Genomic DNA, 22,200 nt, shown 5'->3' with positions numbered 1-22,200 from the left:
TGCAAGAGAACGGAGAATTAGATGGAGATCCCAACCATAGAATACGAGCTGGATGGAAAGAGTGCATCCGGCGTGTTGTGTGACCGTCGTAGGCCACTGAAGCTCAAGGAAAAATTTTATAGGACGGCAATAAGGCCAGCGATGTTGTATGGCAGAGAATGTTGGGTGGTGAAGCATCAACACGTACACAAAATGGGTGTAGCGGAGATGAGGATGCTTCGTGGGATGTGTGGGCACACGAGAAAGGATAAGATTGGGAATGAGGATATCCGAGGTAAAGTAGGAGTAGCCGAAATTGTAGGAAAGATGAGAGAAAATCGGCTCTGGTGATTTGGACATGTGCAAACAAGGCCGACTGACGCTCCGGTTCGAAGATGTGACTACGGGACAGAGGTTCAGGGCCGAAGGGGTAGAGGAAGACCTAGGAAAACTTTGGAAGAGACTCTAAGAAAAGACTTAGAGTACTTGGATCTAACGGAGGGCATGACACAAAACCGAGCGCAATGGCATTCTAGGATTCATATAGCCGACCCCACTTAGTGGGAAAAGGCTTTGTTGTTGTTGTTGTTGTTGTTGTTGTTGTTGTAACGGTCAAAATAAAGAAATGTTTATGACAAGTCGAATGAGTGAGAAAAAAATCATCTCTATCAGTTTTAGGTCAACAAGGCAAACCCATGATTTTCAAGTCCCTAGGCCTTCATCGGTGGCCCAGAAAGTTGGACTTGATTCTAATCTTATAGGAACCAATAACGCTTTACATGGAGCCGGAAAATTTGAATTGTACAAGAATGATTATAAGTCTTTTAAGTTCAAAATATAAAGCAGAAATACATACTGAAAGTCCCAAGGGATAAATTAGAACAAACCAGTCACAAATCTAGAAAATCAAGTATCCAACTTATGAACAAATCAATTGCAACCAAATTTTGGAACTTTTGTACGCAAACACCAGTTAGAACAACTAACATGTACATGGACACAAACACAAGCTAAGTACAAGACAGGAAAAAACATAAAAACACGCAAAGAACAAATCCCAGATGCACCAGATTCAAGACGAAGTTAACTCTCATATACAAAGGTGGGGGGTGGCGAAGATCATCGTTTGCCGGAAAGACTGATTGAGCTCACTTTCATCGGGGTTGCCACCACCAGTGGAGCTTCGGGGGAGTTGGTACCATAATTGTCGTGCATAAAGCGACTCTCAACGATGGATTCATCCTTCAACAGAATCTTGTAACAGTAACAACTCTTGAGGCCTTGCTGATTCCTGTAACAATCATGAGCACTGTTCTTCACCTGCTGGAAATCCCATACCACACTGAATTTTCCAACTGTTGCGACTAGGTGGCGCTCTTGTTTACCGTTCTCAGTGACCTGTAAACAGAAATTAAGCATTTTCAACACAAGGAATTTTTCAATAAAGACAGTTTTCATCAAGAATCCAATTTACGTTTTCTATTTCCCAAATCAGTGCATTACTGTTTCGTACTTATTCAGATAAGTGAGATTTTTCTGCTCCTATTCCTATCAATTTCAAAGAGCTACATAACTGAACATTCTATGCGAACACCTTCAGAACAACAATGGATGAGTTATCTACAGTGTTTGCCACATGTCTACTTCTCGGAGAACAAAACAGGACCATCCGAGAAGAAACACAAAATCCAGCGTAAATCTATGCAAATGCAGAACTTAGACCTAGTTCTGCACTTCTAAAGCCAATACCATTTACTTGTAAGTAGTAGCATACCTCAAAACTTCCCATTTAATGCACAATTGTAAGCTAATAGATGCATATTAAAACTAGTTCAATCAATGCTTGAGGTCATCTTCTCAAGAATCAGAACCAGAACCATAAAAATTCATTTGAACCACAGCAAGCTCAGTGTAAGATTGTATCGATGTTCACTGAAGCAATTCATGGGCGTGAATCAGTTACACAAACTAAATTGAATGATTTACATCTCACATCTATATCTACTGAAACAAGTCTACCATTGAGAAACGAGATCATGCAGGGCAACTCTATGCTAGTGCAGAACCTATAGTTATAAAACCAATATGATTTTTCTTACAGTATGATGCACTGTAAAACAAGCCATCGGCCCTACTTAAGAGTGAATATCATAAGAATTGAGAAGCAGTTAGAACTGGCTTCTGTTTGTCCCTCTGTTTTCTGTTTAGTTACCTATGTGCCAAGTTAGTTGCTTTTGTGTTGTGGGTGCTCACTTCATGATCTAATTTGCATCTTAAGATTCTAAACACTTTGAAATAAAACCCACAACATATTGACAGAGAAAAATCCAAGCTTTGTTTAAAGAAGACATGAAAGTTTAAGTATCACCAACAAATTTAGAGAGGAAAGGAAATGCACTCTCTGGCTACACACATTTATGACATTGTGCTACGTGTACAAAATCTTTTCCAGCAATATGAATCTGCAAAGACTAGTCATGAAATCCATCCGGCATAAACGAGTCAAAATCTTTTTCCATAAAAATATATTCAAAAGCATCAAAGTTTCACCAATGTGTACCTTTTTTATGTTGCCTAATTGGCGTTGAATGATCACATGGTGTTCTTGAGATTTTATTCTCTCAGTTTAGTGTATACACTAGTTAAGACATGGTTTCGTTATAGCATGCATATACATGGTTAAATGATAGTACGAAAAAGAGGAATGATAGTACGAAAAAAAGGTACAGCTATTACCAGAATCAAAACAATAAAGCACTTATTGATGGATATATCGTGAATGTAAATAAATTATCCAGGCAATACAAGATCTAGAAAAACTAGAGGTAGAACACAAAGCTGAATGATAAACATGGAAAGCATGAACACCCAAAAAATCTCATTCAAGACTCGATAACATAGATGGACATGTAATTTAACAAACACGTATGAAACTGAACTGAATAACAACTTATTAACACCCGAGAGAATCATTCAACGGTCATTTTACACCATTTAGTCAAACCTAAATACACGTCACGGAACAAAATTTCCAATTACAGAAAAACGATGTATTGTACCTTCCAAGGTTTTATTCTAGATGAATATACTTTTAAACAATCTAATTATTGCAGCATTTAAAAGGAGAATAAGTATGCTTACCCATGAGAAATGCCCCCGTTGAAATTTATTGTCTGTGCCAGCCAAATGTGAGTCCAAAGGGGTGAGCTTCAACAGCCTGGGAGCCGGTATCTTGTTTCCCGCTCTACCACTAAATCCAGTCTTGGTCTTTCCATCTTTGTCAGTGAACAGAGTGCAAATAAGTACCAAATAAGTATCAGTGGTACCTAACACCCACTTCCCATCATAAGTTACATCAATATGCGTAATGGGAGAACCGAGCCCCGGAAAAGCAGTCTTTGCCTGCCTCATGGAGGTCTTGGAATACAACCTTATCTTCCCTTCCAGACCCCCAACAACAATAGACCCATCTCCAGTAGTAGCAAAGCACTGAAAATTGGTCCCTCGAGAAAACTGATGCCCCTGAGTCCAATGCAGGACCGGGGAATTCGCATTAGCAATGTTCTGAACCATTCCAGCACGGTCACGCATATCCCACTGACAAAGCCTGTTATCATCCAAACCCAAAAAGGTCGATTCAGAAGGATCCAATTGGGACCCTTTAGTGTCATTAGTGATATCCCTCATCGTAATATCTGTTCCATCCTTTTGAAACTTCCATTCAGTGACAATCTTGCCCGTCTCAATATCGAGCTGCTGCAGCCCATTAGCTTGAGGCTTGCCTTCCTTAAATGGACTCATAAGTAGCATATTAGTCTCAGCCCTCATTAACAAAGCCTTCTTGGGTGTCGATTTCCCCAAACTTGAACCTCCGGTATCGAATTTCGCACACACTCCCTTCCCATGAATCCCATGGTTGAAATTCCGGTAAAACTGAACACCATTCTCGTTCACCAAGTAGCTATTGTCCAATGCGCCGAGAGTTAAGCTCTGGACCCCTCCATTGGCGGCCTCCTCGAACTCCTCCATCAAGTCGTGGCTGGGCCGCACCGGCGTGGCAGACTTTGGGCTTTTCTCGGAATCCTCATAGTCCCAGGCCGAATCATCCGCCGCCTCCGGCTTAACCCACCCGAGAAACTCCTTGCCGTAGACCTTGACCTTGTTCTCCTCCGTGGCCTTGACTCCGTACACGTTCTCGAACAAGTAGTCCTGAAACTCCGTCACGAACCTCCGGTACTGCTCGTCGGTGTAAAACTTCAGAGCCCAGACGCCCTTGGACACGAAATCGACACGGCGCTGATCGCCGAACATCTTCAATTGCAGGTCGGTGGAAACCCTAGCTCGGACTTTCGACCCGACTTTCAGAACCCACTCCCCCTCGCGGTCCATCCTTCGGTCGTCGTCGTAATCACCGTCGCCGTCGACATTACAGGTCTTGACGAAGGAGTAGGCCGTCTTCTCGGAGACGATCCACTTGGCCTTGGGAGTGTTGCCACCGACATGGAGGTAGAGCTTGACGGCGTTCTGGCCTTGAGCGGCGGAGGCGGAGGAAGAGGAGGAAGAAGAGCCGTACTTGAGCTTGAGGGCCTTGAGCCTGGCATCGACGTCATCGACGGAGGACTCTAGGGTTTTGGACTTGGGGTTCGAAGAAGCGGTTTGCGGTGGCTGGTAGTTGTCCTCTGCGTCGTCGTACTGGTCTTCGTCCTCCGATTTCTGTTCCTCCTCCTCCTCTGACTCGTAGTCGTCGGAGTCGGTGATGTGATCCTCCCGGCTCTGAGCGGTTCCCATGAATTTTTGGAAATTCGAAATCCGATTTTTGTCGGAGAGATGGAGAAATCGAGAGATGCGAGAGCTTTTAGAGGTTATGATTTTGTAGGAGTGAGTGCAGCGCTGTATGCTGACTCGGTGGAATCTGCCTTATATAAGCTTTGCTTTCCGCGTAGCGTTGATTTGACGTGGCGATTGCTTCTTGGGTAAGGAAAGAATTGGCTGTGGTGTTGTCCATCTCTCATTTCGTAAGACACATGCCACGTATATGTTCTATGTTGTTTTCTTTTGAGTGCTGATGTATACCGTTGTTCAAGGATCACGCGTCCTTTTAATTTTCCATAATCGGATCAAATGAATTGAAAAAAATTAAATAACAGAAATTAATAAAAAGTGCGTGAGAGAGTGTTAGATAGGACACCCCTTTTATAATTATTTGCTTAAATTCTTACGATGATCCCTTTGCTCGATTAAATAATCGGACTCGACTCAGAAATCCATGTCAGATGCTCCTCCTAGTTTAGCCCCCAACGGAGTTAGCTACCGACGGGGTTCGAACCCACGTCATCATGCAGGGGCACAACACATTTTTCCTGTTGTAAAATCGACGGTGGGTGCAGTGGAATAAGTGAAACAAGACACAAAATTTACGAGGTTTCTCTACAGTCAGTGTGACTAGAGTACGTCCTTGGGGCAGCAGTGGTGCTTTCATTATAATCTGAAATAATAAGAGTACTAAGATAACTCTCTCTATTATCTCCTCTCCTCTTCCTCTCTTTTTTCTCTTCCTCTTCCTTCCTCTCTTTTCTTTCTTTCTTTTCCTTCCTCTCTCACCCGTGAACCTCACCACCTTTTTTGATGTTGTGTGGGATTGTATTTATAGAAAATGAGAATCGTATGAGGCAAGCTTTGGCAAACATTATTCCCACTTGTAGCTTAGTGGATTAGTGGCAAGTGTGGACATCCACCATATTTACAACACTTCCCCTTGGATGGCCACAAGTCTTCGATTGTCTTATTAAAATCTTGATCTGACTTGGATGCTCCCCTTGATGAGTATCTCCCTCTGATTTCAAATCATTTAGGCTGATCGTTGATCATTCTACTTCAATCTCTTAGCGAGAAGAGTTGCTGAAATAGGTGTTTTACTTTTTGTTAACTTTCCATAGGCTTGTTCTTGAACTGGGCTGGAGGACCTTCTGCTATACTTAATCTAAAGGTCTGAATTTACTCCTTTTATTTGGAGCTGAATTTGATTCAAGGGTGGTGGACACTTGATCTTGAATCGGACATGTGATTCATTCAAGAGCTTTGGGACTTATTCTTGAATGAAATGGAACTATGAGCAGCCCCATGTAACAAGTGATTTTCGGCTCCGTTAGGATGAATTGGCACATGTTTTGCTGTGCTTATCTCCACATGCTTCAATTTATTATTTTCACTTGCCTTACTTGCTCCCCTTGCATAAGTGGTATTTTCCCTGGTTTTCCCTCATGTTTGCGTGGCATATTCTCTTGTAGTATTTGTCCACTGATGCAGGAGTGAAATGCAACCCTTACCCTGAAGATGAGTACTCGAGGGCAATGCAAGGTAAGCAACCAGGCAAAGGTTCCAGGCAGTCGGTTCCTGACTGGAAGTTTGAGTAGAGGTTCCGACATATTGCTTTCTTTATCCTTGTTTTTGCAGATAAGAACAATGACAAAGGAAAGGACAGGGAGATTGCATGATATGAGATAGTCTTGCTCTCGTCCCTGATGATATGAGGTACTCTTGCTCTGGTATGACTTGTTTTGAAGAGGTATTCTCGGAGAGGAAGAAAACTGAGTATTTCGAAATGCTTTATTGAAGATGCATTCTCGAAGATGAGGAAGAGTTGGACATTCTTGCAAGTCTGCTTTGTTATGGAGAACAGAGGTCTACATATATAGAGATTTCCTAATAGCAAGTGGTGGTGATGTGCTTTTACTCTTGTCAGCAACTGTGATGTAAATAGAACAGTAAGATTTATGTGTTTTCAACTTTGTCAGAGATCTTTGACAAAGTTGCACACGATATCCAAAACAGTTAAGATTGCGTCTGAAAAATACCAACGAACTTTATTCAGGAAAATCTGGCTTTTGAAATTCGGAGAGCGATGCCTCTTTAATCTCTGAATGAGTGGTTTTATTGCCTCTTCTTTTATAGAGACATCAATTGTGTTCCAAAGTATGCTTAGAAAGTTGCTGCCTGAGAAATTTCCTCCTTCTTGCACTTCTGAAATTTTATTTGACCTCATTTTTCCTTCATCATTTTTGAAAATGACTTGCGCATCTAACATTTGCTTAGATTTGAGTCTTAGGAGTGATATAAACAAGCAGCGTCAAGATAACATATGGCGCCCGTCCTTCTTATCTTCTAATGGTCATCTTATGGTTAGGGACTCTGTGATGAAGAATAACATAACCGCTACTGTGGTAGCTAGGAATTTTCTCACTCCAAAGGATAACAGAATCCTTTCAAAACGGTCTGACGAGTTGGCCGTTCAAGACTCATTGGCTCTCAGTATTCAGTGTGCGGGCTCTATATCCAATATGAGTTAACGCCTACTTGCTCAAACTCGCCAAGTTGAATCATTGATAGATGAGGTGGCAAGCCTTAAACAAGAGATCAAAGGGCTCAAGCACGAGAATAGGGTGTTACACGTGCTTGCAAATAATTACTCGACGAGCATGATAAGAAAGCTCGACCAGCTGCAGGAATCTGAAAGTCCGATTCAAAGTGATCACCAGAGGTTCGTTGCTAGATTTCGAAAGCAACTGATGTCTTCCCCTTCTGGTGTTTTGCTAAGTACTGGGGTACCACATGATCAATCTCCAGTGCCTCCCCCGTCTGGGGCACTTCCGAGTACTGAGGCTTCACATAAGCAACCTTTGTAAAGGCTCCATCCTGTTTGTTTGTTTTAACTCATGTGCATGTCACATATCTATAATTTCTTGGAGATATTAATAGATAAGCTTTATTTCATTCAATGTATTGTGCCAAATACAATAAAGCATATACTTCACTAAGATGCGGTACTTCTGGACCAAATATTAATTTATCTTTACCCTTACGAAGATAAATGATCTTTCTTAGTATCTACATCATTTGAGTATTCAACTCATAATCTTCGATCCATATGGTTCTTTTAATATCATAAGCATCATGGATAAGATTCGTGTTGGTAGATTGTTCGATCTGCAGCTCGAGATAATATTTCTCTCAACAATTTATAATCTTTCTTAACTCTTCAGGAGTCTCAATTTAATATCATCAACTCTTCAGGAGTTCTAATTTAATGTCAGTGACTCTTGCAAGAGATTTTAGTATGTTGCAACAATATCATAATAATAGTACTCACTAAGGCAATTTATACCATCCATTGGTATTGAGTACATAATTTATGTTTTACCTCTCAGGGGCTTACTTCAAGCAATTTGAATCCTTCAAGGATTTTCTACACTTCATGACACATTTTCCTTTGGAATTTATATAGAGCAATTTGCTCCCATGTATACTTGAGGGATTTACTTATGGAGATATAATGTAGGCGACTCACAACCCTTCGTATATAATTTTCCATTCATATGAACTTATTTACAAGAGTATAATTTCAGGTTTCAATTAGTAATCTTGTGTCATATCATGTGAGTGTACTTCACTATATTACAAATGCCCATATGTAACCTCATTGGTTCAACATATTTTGGCTATTTGTATTGTTCAAGTATATAGGTCCATTTTTCCACGTTCTTACAAACTTGTAATGGAATTGCCTTTTTCCATTTTTTGGCCAATAATTTTCCTTTTGTCGACGAACAAAAGAACGTGACTCAATATTAACACAGCTCATTGATGAATTTAGTAGCTACTTGTAAAAACCAAAATTACCATTGATTATCATCAATCCGTGATCTCATATTCTCATGTGCATGCGTGAAAGGATTTTTACTACTCATGTGAACGGGCTTAAATCTCCTATTTTACTTGCAAGAATCACAAGATTATTGTAGTATAAACGGATCTCGCAAGGTCGTCTCCACAGGGACTATTAAATAATTCGAAACTAATCAGATTCCATTTAATTAGTGTAAAGTAGAAATTGAGGTGATTGATTTTATAACCTAATTAAAATAAAAACGAAATTAATGAATTAAAATAAACAATCTGCAATATTAGAGCTAGATAGAAAATAAAACAGTTTTGGGAGAATAAAATTAAGAAAACACTAGGGTTCCACCATCACCTAGCAATCCTATAAATTTTTACCCATTACTTATGATCTATACATGCCACTTTGAAGGTTAAATTTTCCTAATTCATATTCTACTTGGAACCTCCAACATAAAACGTATATCTAACATGCAACCCGTCCGGACGTTCGGATCAAATCTGAACATGAAAGACTAATTATGCTTTATGAAAATCCTTTGAAAAACCATGCAATCCTTAAGACGTGATATTCATCCTAAGTGAAATTACAATTATTAATCACAAGAAGCCAACGTCAATTTCAGGGAACCTTCCGACCAAAATTGCATCAAATTACTTTTCTAAAGATCCTAATGGTGATCAGGCATTAAGATAATTAGATAGTTTTTATCCCGATGATTAATAATTGAAAGTATGCATGCAATCAATCATAAGCAATTAAATAAAAATCACATATTCATGCTAAGGCTCAAGGTTTCGCCCTAGCAAAAGAAATTAGTTCCGCATATTCATAATTGAAATCATAGAAAATATATTCAAGAAAATGATTGAAAGCACCTTCAAGTAAAAAGTCTTCAAAACCCTAACAATTCTCTGTCTCCAAAATTGCATAAAAGAAAGCGTAAAGAAATATGGTAGACGGCCAAGCAATATCTCTGCCCAGCCTCCCACACAAACCCTAGGAAACCAAAATTAATCCAAATCCCCCCAAAACTTAGGAAACATAACCCTAAATTAAATGATAAAATTCGTCTAAAATCTGAACAGCCACGTTTTGACCCATAAGCTGCTCCAAAACTGGCCCAATATAGCTGGATTTAATGTTTGTGATATTCTGAACACTTTTCCAGAAGGCCACGAACCCATCCGAGGTCATCTTGGGCTCCAAAAACGCAATTTAAGCCCAAAAACGTTATTTTCCAACACTGCGCACTATTTCTTTATTTTATCGCCAGAAAATAACCGCTTGGTGGAAAAATCCCAAATTTTGATACGATCACGTTAAGTGACGAACGAACGTCCTCCAACTGGAATTACTCCAAAATTCGTCCATTTGGTCCTGTTTTGCTCCAGAGGAAGTCGAAAGTCCTAAATTGAAAATACAATTCAAAGTATCAAAATTCTTCAAATATATTAACCAAAATATACTCAGATTAGGGTAAAATATATAATATAAAATCTACTCATCAAATACCCCCAAACTTAACTTTTTGCTTGTCCTCAAGCAAAACAAGACTCAAACAAAAATAAAAACTTAACAAACTAGACAACTAGCTAAAACTCAACCAAGACAAAACTTCTACCTTCAAGTTGCAATCCATAGCAAATTTTAAAAACTAGAACATCTTTTCAAAATTTCCAACTAATCTCACCACAGAGTCTAAGCCATTTAGAATCAATTAGAAAAGAATTCACAAACTTCCTCTGGTGTAAAGTGAACCACATAGTTAAGGAGACTCAACTAAAACCCTTACCTCTCGTCCTTCTTTATTTCACACATACTAACTTTAAGTATAACTATTTTTCTTTTTCTTTTTATTTTAAATTTTTTTATTTTTTTTTATTTTTTCAGTAACAGTAGTGGTCGTGCAATGTCGGTTCACTTAAACTTTCAATCCAACCCATGTAGCGAGCTTTAGGTCCATGACTCCCAAACCACTAGGGCTTTAGGGCACTAGGTGTAGAACACCCCTAAGGACTTATTAACCCGGGATGAAAAGGCTACGAAACCAACTAACCACCCTGCCCCATGCCATAACTCTACCGTTTGACGCGAGAATCACTGCTGATTAGGCAGGACTGGCCCGGTTACTAGGCAAAACCTCGGGTGAGACAATTATTACTTTATTCACAATAATAACTGACTTTACAAAAATTAAAAATAAACTTAGACTAAAAGCAAGTGTTTCAATCTCACTCCCCACAAACCATGTTGGTGCGATGTGCAAAGTTCAAAGTATAATTTATGAATTAGTGTCTAAGCAACGATAAATAGCAAAGACTCTAATGTGGGATTAACCTTCACCATGTCCATTTGTTCTAACGTTTAAAATAATCTATGGATATTAACTTAACACGAATGAAAACTTTTAACCGACACAAAAATTAAAAACCTAAAATGTTATTTTCCCACCCCCAAACTTATTTCACACTTTGTCCTCAAGGTGTGGAAAATAAATAGAAGAAGAAAAGGAAAAGAAAGAATAAATAAATAAATAAATAACATAGAAACTAAATCCTGGGAAACGTAAAAAGACTATAAGAAAATGACAAAGAAAAATAAACATAACAAATAACAAATAAAACAAATAAAACAGAAAATAAGATAAAAGGAAAGGAACTGGACACACCTGGGAGTCGAACTCAGGAGGATGAGGAACAAAAACCGTTGAAATTTAAAACAAAAACGTCCTTGAATGTGCTTCGAACCCGGGACATGGAAGACGCGCAAGAGGCGCTGAACAATAAGCCATGATTGATGGCAGCCTAAAACAAAAACTTTGAAAACATCTACACGGGGCCACTGCATTGAGAATCTGGACCACACACCAAATCCATGTGCACAGCACATGTGCAGCAATACCCATGCACCAACAGTGGAAAACATTGGATGCCCTGCTTTGAAAAGCATGCAGCTAGCATGCAAGTTGAAAGGTTGTCAGTCATGAACGCCACGTAAAAACATGCACCATTATTTGAATACATTGGATTCCTGCAAATCTTGAGTACCGAGCTGAACGGCTCTTCTCTTTTCACCTAGTCTAAAGCCAAACGGCTCTATTTCAGAGTCATTTCAAAACCCCCTCTCGGCAGATAAAGGACACGTTCAGATTTTGCACACGTGTCGTGCATCCGGGTGGTGAGGGCCTTAGGATTCCAACTGAAAAGCTCCATTATGTTCCATTTGTCTCATAAACCATTTCTCTCTAAATTGAAAAGACCTCTCTTTCTCTCACATTTTTCTCTCATTTCCCCATTTCATCTCTACTCCCTCTCTCTTTTCTCTCAGACCCCATATCTCTGCTCTCTTTCCTTCATTACTCCCAAAAACGCAAAAACCTTATCTATCTTTAGACAAACCAAATAGACTCTCTCGAATCTCTTCCCATTTTCAAAACTTTCAAGCTCAGCCATCCATTCAAACCTCCAATTCACAACAACTCCTTCAACCTCTGTAAGTGATGCATCCATAACCTTCCATAACCCAGCAACAACACACCTCCGTGAGTACCTGGCCGTGGTGGGAAATCTGAAAAGCTGCAGTGCGAAGGGTAAATCAGTCTCAAATCTTTTGATTTCCTGTTCAGATTTATTTGTGTTAGAGAAATGGAACAAAATCTAACACATGCATGTCGTGTTATCCATTTGAAGACCCCCAATAGTGTCAAATCCGAGACAAACAACACAAGGAAAATGACCTGAGTTGCCATCTCTTCTCAACCAAACCATGTGTCTCCCAAGCCTTACGGATCTACAAATATTTAGGTAGAAACCGTAACCCTTTTTATTGATTGACTATGATCTGTTACTTGAATAATAACCATTATTGTGACTGAAAAATGACCCTCAACTCCAGTGTACAACCGAGAGACAACAACCTTGAGCTTCCGGTCCAGTGGTCCCTGAAGGCAGCATAAATGACAAATATCTCGTCCTCTGCAAATAAGGAAGGTAACGATCTTGTACTTCATTCATGATGGGTTCCATTCTGTGAGACCGTTGCTTCATTATGCCTGCATGTAATTAGACTGGTGTGGTATTCTGCGCAGAACAAGCGGATCCATGACAGATCCAAGAGAAAGAATTCTTTAAACTGAAAAGCTGCTGGACAGAAAGCATGGCACATCGTGAACGTCTTGATCTATCGATATTGAAGGTATAACATGCATCCTTATGCTTGTTTGAATGTCAGTAGTAATTTCATCAAAAGTTCTTCCAAAAATGTTAGCAAAAACCCTGGATTAAACTAACAAGTTGAATTGTTGTAGATCTGGTAATAATAGATGTACTCAGTTCTGTGGTGTATGGATCTGCGATTTAACTGTGCTTCTCCATGCATTGCAAAACTGAGCTGCAGAAATTTAACTGCTCAAAATTATGTCTATGTGCTGGATCTGCAACAATCTCCCCCAAACTTGCATCTGTGAATGATTGTTTATGTTGACTGCTTTAAATTCCCAGCATAGTGTAGATGTGGTTGATGTAACGATAGACTTGCTGCTGGGTGCAGGATTCCAGCATAGGACGCGCTTTATTTTTCCATGTTCGCAACCTGCAATTAACCAATATGCGTTAAAATATATATATATATATATATATATAAACAAACTGGGTAAATAAAATCAACCTGCAATTTTCTATTTTTGAATTTTCGTCTTTTTTTTTTGTTTATATTAAAGAGAAAATCAAACGAAAATTAAAATTAGGAAAAAGTTTAGAAAAGTTGGGTTGCCTCCCAATTAGCGCTTTATTTTAAGTCTGTAGCTAGACATTGCGGAAGTCCGGTGGCTAGATCACTGGTTCCTTCAGAGTCAAAGACTCGTATGCAGTATCAAAGGGTGACTCCACGTATGGTTTCAGCCTGTGCCCATTCACCTTGAATGCGTTACCTTGAGCTTCATTAGTTATTTCAACTGCCCCATGAGAAAAGACTTTAGTAACCAGATATGGCCCAGTCCAGCGAGATTTCAATCCCTGGAAACAACTTTAGCCGTGAACTGAATAGCAACACATTTTGCCCTGGCTGAAATTCTTTCCGTAAAATTTGACTATCATGAAATGCCTTAATTCTTTCCTTGTAGATGCAAGAACTTTCATAAGCACCCTGACGAATTTCCTCCAACTCATTGAGCTGCAATTTACGTTGTTCCCCAGCTGAGTCATACGAAAAATTTAACTCTTTAATTGCCCAGTAAGCCTTATGCTCAAGCTCCATAGGTAGATGACATGCTTTCCCATAAACGAGTCGAAATGGTGACATCTCAATAGGAGTCTTATAAGCTGTCCTGTAGGCCCACAATGCATCATTTAATTTTGAACTCCAATCTTTACGTGTTGAACCAACTGTTTTCTCCAAAATGCATTTTAATTCTCTGTTTGAAACTTCCACTTGACCAGATGTCTGTGGATGATAAGGTGTAGCCACACGATGATTAATCCCATATTTTGCCAACAAATTAGCAAATGGTTTATTAATAAAATGCTTCCCCCCATCACTAAGAATAACGCGTGGAATTTCAAAACGTGGAAATATCACCCCTTGGAGGAACTTCAGGACCACTGATCCCTGATTAGTTGGTGCTGCAATGGCCTCGACCCACTTAGAAACATATTCCACATCAACTAAAATATAGTGGTTCCCATGGGAAGATGGAAATGGTCCCATGAAATCAATACCCCAAACATCAAATAATTCAACAATTAATATACTTTGCTGGGGCATCTCATTCCTTTTGGACTGGTTGCCGACTCTTTGACATCTATCACAAACCTTGCACCAATTATATGCATCTTTAAAAAGTGTAGGCCAAAATAACCCACTAAGCAAAAAAATTTATGTTGTTCTTTTCTGCCCAAAATGTCCCCCACAAGCAAAATGATGAGCAAACTTTAAAACACTTTCCTGTTCGGCTTTAGGAATACACCTACGAATAATCTAGTCTGGGCAATACTTAAATAGGTATGGCTCATCCCAGAAATAATGCTTGACATCAGATAAAAACTTTTTTTTCTGCTGCAACATTAAATCTGGATGCACTACACCTTTAACCAAATAATTAACAATATCAGCAAACCATGGTGTACGAAATTGGACTGCAAATAGCTGTTCATCTGGAAAACTCTCCCTTAATGGTAGGGAATCCTCTTCGAAAGCTGTGGGAATACTTAATCTAGATAAATGGTCTGCCACCACATTTTCACAACCCTTTTTATCTTTGATTTCTAAGTCAAACTCTTGCAATAAAAGAATCCAACGAATTAATCGAGGCTTAGCATTTTTTTAGACAACAAATATTTCAGAGCTGTATGATCTATATAAACAATCACTTTAGCCCCAACTAAATACGAACGAAATTTTTCCAATGCAAAAACAACTGCCAACAATTCCTTCTCTGTGGTAGCATAGTTTAGTTGTGCATCATTGAGGGTTCGACTAGCATAATATATAACTTGGGGAAGCTTATCTTTCCGCTGTCCAAGAACTTCTCCCACTGCATACTTTGATGCGTCACAGATTAATTCAAAAGGTAAGCTCCAATTAGGAGTTGCCATAATGGATGTTGTAGTGAGGAGTGTCTTTAACTTCTTGAAGGCCTCCAAACAAGCCTCATCAAAAACAAATGGTGCATCATTAGCCAATAAATTACAAAATGGTCGGCTAATCTTGGAGAAATCTTTGATGAACCGTCTATAAAACCCGGCATGGCCTAGAAAAGATCGAACACTCTTAACAGTTGTTGGGGGTGGCAACTTTTAAATTGCATCAATTTTAGCCTTATCAACTTCAATAGCCTTGTTAGAAATCAAGTGGCCTAAGACAATTCCCTGCTTAACCATGAAATGACACTTTTCCCAATTTAACACTAGGTTGGTCTTAATGCACCTTTCAAGAACTAGAGATAAATTCCGCAAACATTGGTCAAAAGAATCCCCAAAAATAGAAAAGTCATCCATAAAGACCTCAACTACATGTTCAACTAACCCGGTAAATATGCTCATCATGCAACGCTGAAACGTGGCAGGCGCATTGCACAAACCAAAAGGCATTCTTCTATATGCGAAAGTCCCAAAAGGACAAGTAAAGGTTGTCTTTTCTTGATCCTCAGGGGCAGCTGGTATCTGGTTGTACCTTGAATAGCCATCCAAGAAACAATAGAAAGCACGACCAGCCAACCTTTCCAACATTTGATCAATGAATGACAATGGAAAATGATCTTTTCTTGTACCTGCATTGATCTTTCTATAATCAACACACATACACCACCCAGTAGTCAAACAAGTAGGCACAAGTTCATTATTATCATTCTTCACAACTGTAATACCAGAACGCTTTGGCACCACTTGAGTTGGACTAATCCACTTACTATCTGAAATGGGATAGATCATCCCAGCATCTAAAAGCTTCATAACTTCATTACGAACAACTTCTTTCATAATTGGATTCAAACGATGTTGAGCGTCAATAGCAGGTTTTACTCCATCCTCCATCAAAATTTTGTGCATACAAATTGTAGGGATGATCCCCTTAATGTCAGCTATAGTCCAGCCAATTGCATCTTGATGACTCCTTAAAATACGCAACAATTTATCTTCTTCTGTTGATGATAAATCAGCAGCTATAATAACTGGCAGCGAATAATCTGCACCCAAATAAGCATATTTCAAGTGTTCTGGAAGCACATTTAACTCCAGTTTAGGTGATTGTACCTTAGAAGGCTGCAACAACTTTTTGGGTTCCCCCAAACTCTCAAAAACATGCCTCCAATGTGGGGGTTGAAAAGGAACACTTTCCAAAGCTGAAACATACTCAAAAACTTCTTCATCTTCTGTATTTTTATTCTCAAACCCATGCAACACATTTAACAGTGGATCAGATGTCAAACGTGGCATAATTTCAGCATGTAATATGCTGTCAAGCACATCAACACGCATACAGTCTTGCACATCACCTGGCCTTTTAGTAGCTTCAAATAAACTGAACACAACAGATTGATCTTGCACTCTAAGTGTAAGTGTTTCAGCCTCTACATCAATTAATGTTCTAGCTGTTGCCTTGAAGGGACGTCCCAAAATAATTGGTGTTTGCATATCTTCATCCATATCCAAAATCACAAAATCTGCAGGAAGATAGAGATTCTCCACTTTAATAATTAGGTCTTCAATAATTCCCCTAGGATAAGCAACTGAACGGTCCGCAAGTTGTAGAATAACTGATGTAGGCTTGATTTCTCCTTGTCCCAGTCTCTGAAAAACAGAAAAAGGCATTAAATTAATACTAGCACCTAAATCAATTAAAGCACGTTTAAAATTAGAATTTCCAATTGTGCATAAAATTGTAAAACTCCCTGGATCTTGTTTCTTTGGGGGCAACTTGTGTAGTAAAACAGCGCTACATTGTTCTGTAAGAATCACTTTCTCAAAATCAACGAGCTTCTTTTTCTTTGTGCAAACATCCTTTAAAAACTTGGCATAAGATGGAATATTCTTGATGGTATCAATTAACGGTAGATTAATCTGAACCTTAGACAAAGTCTTCATAAAATCTGTCAATTGTTGATCTTTAACTTTAGGCTTCAACCTTTTGGGATAAGGCATGGGTGGCTCATACACGCGATCCGCAACAATATTTGCACCATTTTCGGAACTGTTCAAGGAGTGTTCAGAATCTTTCGAATTGGCAGATTTTTCAACATTCCCCGAATCTGTTTTTGGCTGCGAACCCACCCGCGAATTTTGAACGCAATTTTCATCCCTATTATCAAAACTTTTGCCGGAACGTAGAACTCTAACTGCCTTGCAATCTGCACCTCCCCTTGGATTTGGTTCGGTTTGGCTGGGAAATGTACCTGGTGCCCTTCCAGAAACCTGCAAAGTAATCTGCCCCATCTGTTTTTCCATGTTTTTCACTGTTGCCTGTAGATTTTGAATTTCTTGAGTGGTAGTATTTGCCAATTTTTCAATTGCAATCTCCCAAGCAGCCTTAGGTGCAGCATATTGTTGTACCTGCTGTTGAAATTGAGGCCTAGTGTGCTGTTCCTTGTCCCACCTTAGATTAGGATGATCTCTCCAACCTAGGTTGTAGAAATTAGAATACAGGTTATATCGGGGGCGCTGGAAATTGTTAAATGCATTAACCTGCTCTGCTGTAAAATCTGGAGAAACATCTTTATGTGGGCAGCTCATAAAATCGTGAGTTATCATGTTGCAAATGCTGCAGGCAGCTTGTAAGGGCTGCTATACAGCAACCTGGGAACTTGGTATTCTCTGTAATAACATGTCAAATTTTGCATCAAGCCTTTTCTCCATTTTTTCAATTTGTGCTGTAACATACGGAGAACCAGTAGACATCTTAAAAGCTGACCTAGATTGTGGCTGCTCAACTGCCCACTGCTGTGTATCTGCTGCCATTTTTTCAAATAACAAACAAGCCTCTTGTGCATTTTTTTCTTTGTACGAACCTCCGCATGAAGCGTTGACAAGAGTTTTTGTAGTCATATTTAACCCTCTGAAAAATATATGCATTTGATTAGTAGTGTTAATACCCGAATGTGGACATTTTCTAATCAACTCTTTAAACCACTCCCACGCCTCATGAAACTCCTCATTTGGTTTTTGGGCAAAAGATAAAGTCTGAGTTCTCATGTCAAGAGTCTTAGAAGCCGGATAATACTTGTTTAAAAAAATTTCACTGAGTTGGGCCCAAGTACTAATGCTTCCAGATGGGAGTGTGAGGAGCCATCTCCTTGCTTGATCTTTTAGTGTGTATGGAAATAAACGCAGCTTAATAGATTCGGCTGAAAATTCCCTCACCAAAATGTTTTTGCACCCCATTAAAAATTCTGCAATGTGCATATTAGGATCATTAAGTGATAACCCATGAAATGTAGGTAGAATATTCAACATGTGCTGCTTTATTTCAAATGCAGACCATTCCTCCATTGCCGGATAAGTAATGCAACTTGGTATATTTGTGGTATGGGCTGTCAGTGAATCTCCCAGGGGCAGACCAGCTTCTGGAATTACAAATGCCATTTTATCTTTGTTGTGCAGGTCCCCAGAAAAGAATGATTACAGAAAAGTCTCCTGCAGAGGACGAACCCTCTGCAAAGTTTGCTCCCTGCGTTTCCTCCTTAAATTCTGCTCAAGTTCTGGATCAAGTGGAATCAATTTCTGCACTGTTGAACGGGTGCTGACCATGCACAGATTTCTTAAATCTGCACCGATGTACTGTTGTAATCTGTAAAAATAAAATAAAAACGAAAATTAAATTTTTTTTTTATATGTATGAACAACAATAACTAATTGAAAATCTGATTAGTAGGGATTATTTTAAATAATCCCCGGCAACGGCGCCATTTTCTTGATAGGATTTTTACTACTCATGTGAACGGGCTTAAATCTCCTATTTTACTTGCAAGAATCACAAGGTTATTGTAGTATAAACGGATCTCACAAGGTCGTCTCCACAGGGACTATTAAATAATTCGAAACTAATCAGATTCCATTTAATTAGTGTAAAGTAGAAATTGAGGTGATTGATTTTATAACCTAATTAAAATAAAAACGAAATTAATGAATTAAAATAAACAATCTGCAATATTAGAGCTAGATAGAAAAGAAAACAGTTTTGGGAGAATAAAATTAAGAAAGCACTAGGGTTCCACCATCACCTAGCAATCCTATGAATTTTTACCCATTACTTATGATCTATACATGCCACTTTGAAGGTTAAATTTTCCTAATTCATATTCTACTTGGAACCTCCAACATAAAACGTATATCTAACATGCAACCCGTCCGAACGTTCGGATCAAATCTGAACATAAAAGACTCATTATGCTTTATGAAAATCCTTTGAAAAACCATGCAATCCTTAAGATGTGATATTCATCCTAAGTGAAATTACAATTATTAATCACAAGAAGCCAACGTCAATTTCAGGGAACCTTCCGACCAAAATTGCATCAAATTACTTTTCTAAAGATCCTAATGGTGAGCAGGCATTAAGACAATTAGATAGTTTTTATCCCGGTGATTAATAATTCAAAGTATGCATGCAATCAATCATAAGCAATTAAATAAAAATCACATATTCATGCTAAGGCTCAAGGTTTCGCCCTAGCAAAAGAAATTAGTTTCGTATATTCATAATTGAAATCATAGAAAATATATTCAAGAAAAGGATTAAAAGCACCTTTAAGTAAAAAGTCTTCTAAACCCTAACAATTCTCTGTCTCCAAAATTGCATAAAAGAAAGCGTAAAGAAATATGGTAGACGGCCAAGCAATATCTCTGCCTAGCCTCCCACACAAACCCTAGGAAACTAAAATTAATCCAAATCCCCCCAAAACTTAGGAAACATAACCCTAAATTAAATGATAAAATTTGTCTAAAATCTGAACAGCCACGTTTTGACCCATAAGCTGCTCCAAATCTGGCCCAATATAGCTGGATTTAATGTTTGGGATATTCTGAACACTTTTCCAGAAGGCCACGAACCCATCCGAGGTCATCTTGGGCTCCAAAAACGCAATTTAAGCCAAAAAAGTCATTTTCCAGCACTATGCACTGCTTCTTTATTTTATCACCAGAAAATAACCGCTTGGTGGAAAAATCCAAAATTTTGATACAATCACGCTAAGTGACTAACGAACATCCTCCAACTGGAATTACTCCAAAATTCGTCCATTTGGTCCTGTTTTGCTCCAGAGGAAGTCGAAAGTCCTATATTGAAAATACAATTCAAAGTATCAAAATTCTTCCAATATATTAACCAAAATATACTCAGATTAGGGTAAAATATATAATATAAAATCTACTCATCAATGCGCATGCATAAAAGCTTTTTATTTCTTTGGATATCCATTGCCTCTTTAAGGGCATTACACTATCTCTTCCAGGATAGTCGTAATTTAGAGAATGCGGATCATAACCTCTTCTAGAGCGTTATAGAGCTTGGATTTTAATCTCTACTTTCGGGAGTTGAGTCATTGGAACCTATACGTCTATCATGCTCCATGCATAAGACATCAATATTCCCATGTCTGTGGATTGTCCTATCTAGGACGTGTATCCATGTGGCGACTGTCATGCTTCTGGCATGCAACAATTATTCTTCGGGAATGTAATAGTATAGTAGTGCCATATTCTTCTTCTTTCAAATGACTAAACCTTTTGAGTCTAAAAGTCTGCCACGCTTCAGGCGTGCAACAGATAAATCATTTATTGTCTCATTATTTTGTCCAATAGAGACATCAATTCTTGTAGGCACATTTGCAGCAAGTATATATGATTTCATCACTTTCGTTGCATCATTCAATTATTCAAATTTCATTTTCTCATTGATTGCTTCGTGAATCAAAAGACAAATTCTCTTTGTTCTTCTAGAACGGTCTTTTCTCATCATTCTTCTGGAATGATATTTTCTCATCATTCTTTTGGAACGATATTTTCTCCCCCTAACGGCGGGAATATTGTCTAATCAAACTGACAGTCCGCAAACCATGCGGTAAACATATCCCTAGTCAAGGGTTCCAAATATTGAATGATAGATGGTGATCAACATCAATGCCCAATCAGCGATGATTCCTCATTTCAGTACGTTGTGGCAGTGCAATAGGCACATAGATAACACAATCAAAAACTCGTAAATGTGTAATGTTTGGCTGGTGCCTAAACACAAGTTGTACTGAGAAATATCGATGGTTGGTAACTGGTCTCAACCAAACTTAATAGTGAATTATGTAAAATGACATGTCCCCATGTCAAAACTGGCAATATCGTTTTCATGAGCAGAGCGCGGGTAATCAATTTCATCCTCTTAATAAATGCTTCTGCTAAATCATTTTTGAGTATGGACATAAGGAACTTCTGGTCCTTATTAAATAGTCTATAGATTGAGACTCTTATGGCTTTTATTAGAATTAAGTTGAGGCACTGCGTCACATCAAACTTACGATACTCATCAAGGAATTTCATGTCCTGATCTTCAGGATGAAGGGACTTCATACCTGATCTTTTTGCGTGATGGAACTTCCAATCATTTTATATGATGAGGATTAAGAAACTTCAGGTTCTGATCTGATCAAGGAAGTTTGAGCCTTATATATACTTATCGTAACAAAAGGTAAGTACAATAAATAAATTAAAGCAATAGGCGGTAATTCCAGCCATAATGAATAAATTGCATTTAAGTAAATAAAGCTTGTGACAAAGACTTTAATTCAGCACCATCAAAACTTAAAGCAATAGGCGGTAAAACCGTCCATGGTAAATAAATTTCTTTAAAATAAATAAAGCTTGTGACAAGGGCTTTGATTCAGCACCATTCACATAAATATCAAAGTTTTAAAGCAAAGGGTAATAATTCTACTCACTGTAAATAAACTGCTTTAAATAAATAGAACTTGTGACATGGGCTTTAAACCAACACCATGCACATAAATATCAAAGCTTTAAAGCAAAGGGTAATAATTCTACCCACTGTAAATAAATTGCTTTAAA

General features: G+C 38.6%; 2 protein-coding genes and 1 non-coding gene across 3 annotated transcripts; 1 reads left to right on the top strand and 2 right to left on the bottom strand.

Annotated features, from left to right (window-relative positions):
• Nucleotides 1–789: 789 nt before the first annotated feature.
• LOC103410496 (protein CYPRO4) lies at nt 790–4,926 on the bottom strand. Its single transcript, XM_008349189.4, has 2 exons — nt 3,121–4,926; nt 790–1,377 (listed from the first exon to the last, which is right to left on the bottom strand). The coding sequence occupies exons 1-2, from the start codon at nt 4,765–4,767 to the stop codon at nt 1,099–1,101; spliced, it is 1,926 nt and encodes a 641-aa protein (XP_008347411.2). The 5' UTR covers nt 4,768–4,926; the 3' UTR covers nt 790–1,098.
• An 8,704-nt stretch (nt 4,927–13,630) lies between these two features.
• On the bottom strand, nt 13,631–14,419 carry LOC139196096 (uncharacterized). The gene has a single exon (XM_070821757.1). It carries the CDS (start codon nt 14,417–14,419, stop codon nt 13,631–13,633), a length of 789 nt encoding a protein of 262 aa, XP_070677858.1.
• A 3,818-nt stretch (nt 14,420–18,237) lies between these two features.
• On the top strand, nt 18,238–18,342 carry LOC114825294 (small nucleolar RNA R71). The gene has a single exon (XR_003773936.1). It is a non-coding gene; the product is annotated as a small nucleolar RNA R71 (small nucleolar RNA).
• The last annotated feature ends 3,858 nt before the right edge of the window (nt 18,343–22,200 follow it).

Source organism: Malus domestica, chromosome 05 (assembly GCF_042453785.1).
Source record: "Malus domestica chromosome 05, GDT2T_hap1".
Classification (NCBI taxonomy): Eukaryota; Viridiplantae; Streptophyta; class Magnoliopsida; order Rosales; family Rosaceae; genus Malus; species Malus domestica.
This window is presented reverse-complemented; position numbering and strand designations above follow the sequence as displayed.

Bases quoted from the DNA above. Each gene is read 5' to 3' on its own strand.
- LOC139196096 (XM_070821757.1), bottom strand. From the start codon at position 14,419: ATGCCCCAGCAAAGTATATTAATTGTTGAATTATTTGATGTTTGGGGT.
- LOC103410496 (XM_008349189.4), bottom strand. From the start codon at position 4,767: ATGGGAACCGCTCAGAGCCGGGAGGATCACATCACCGACTCCGACGAC. The intron at 1,378-3,120 runs GTAAGCATACTT...TTCTGTTTACAG, and splicing joins AACGGGGGCATTTCTCATGG to GTCACTGAGAACGGTAAACA.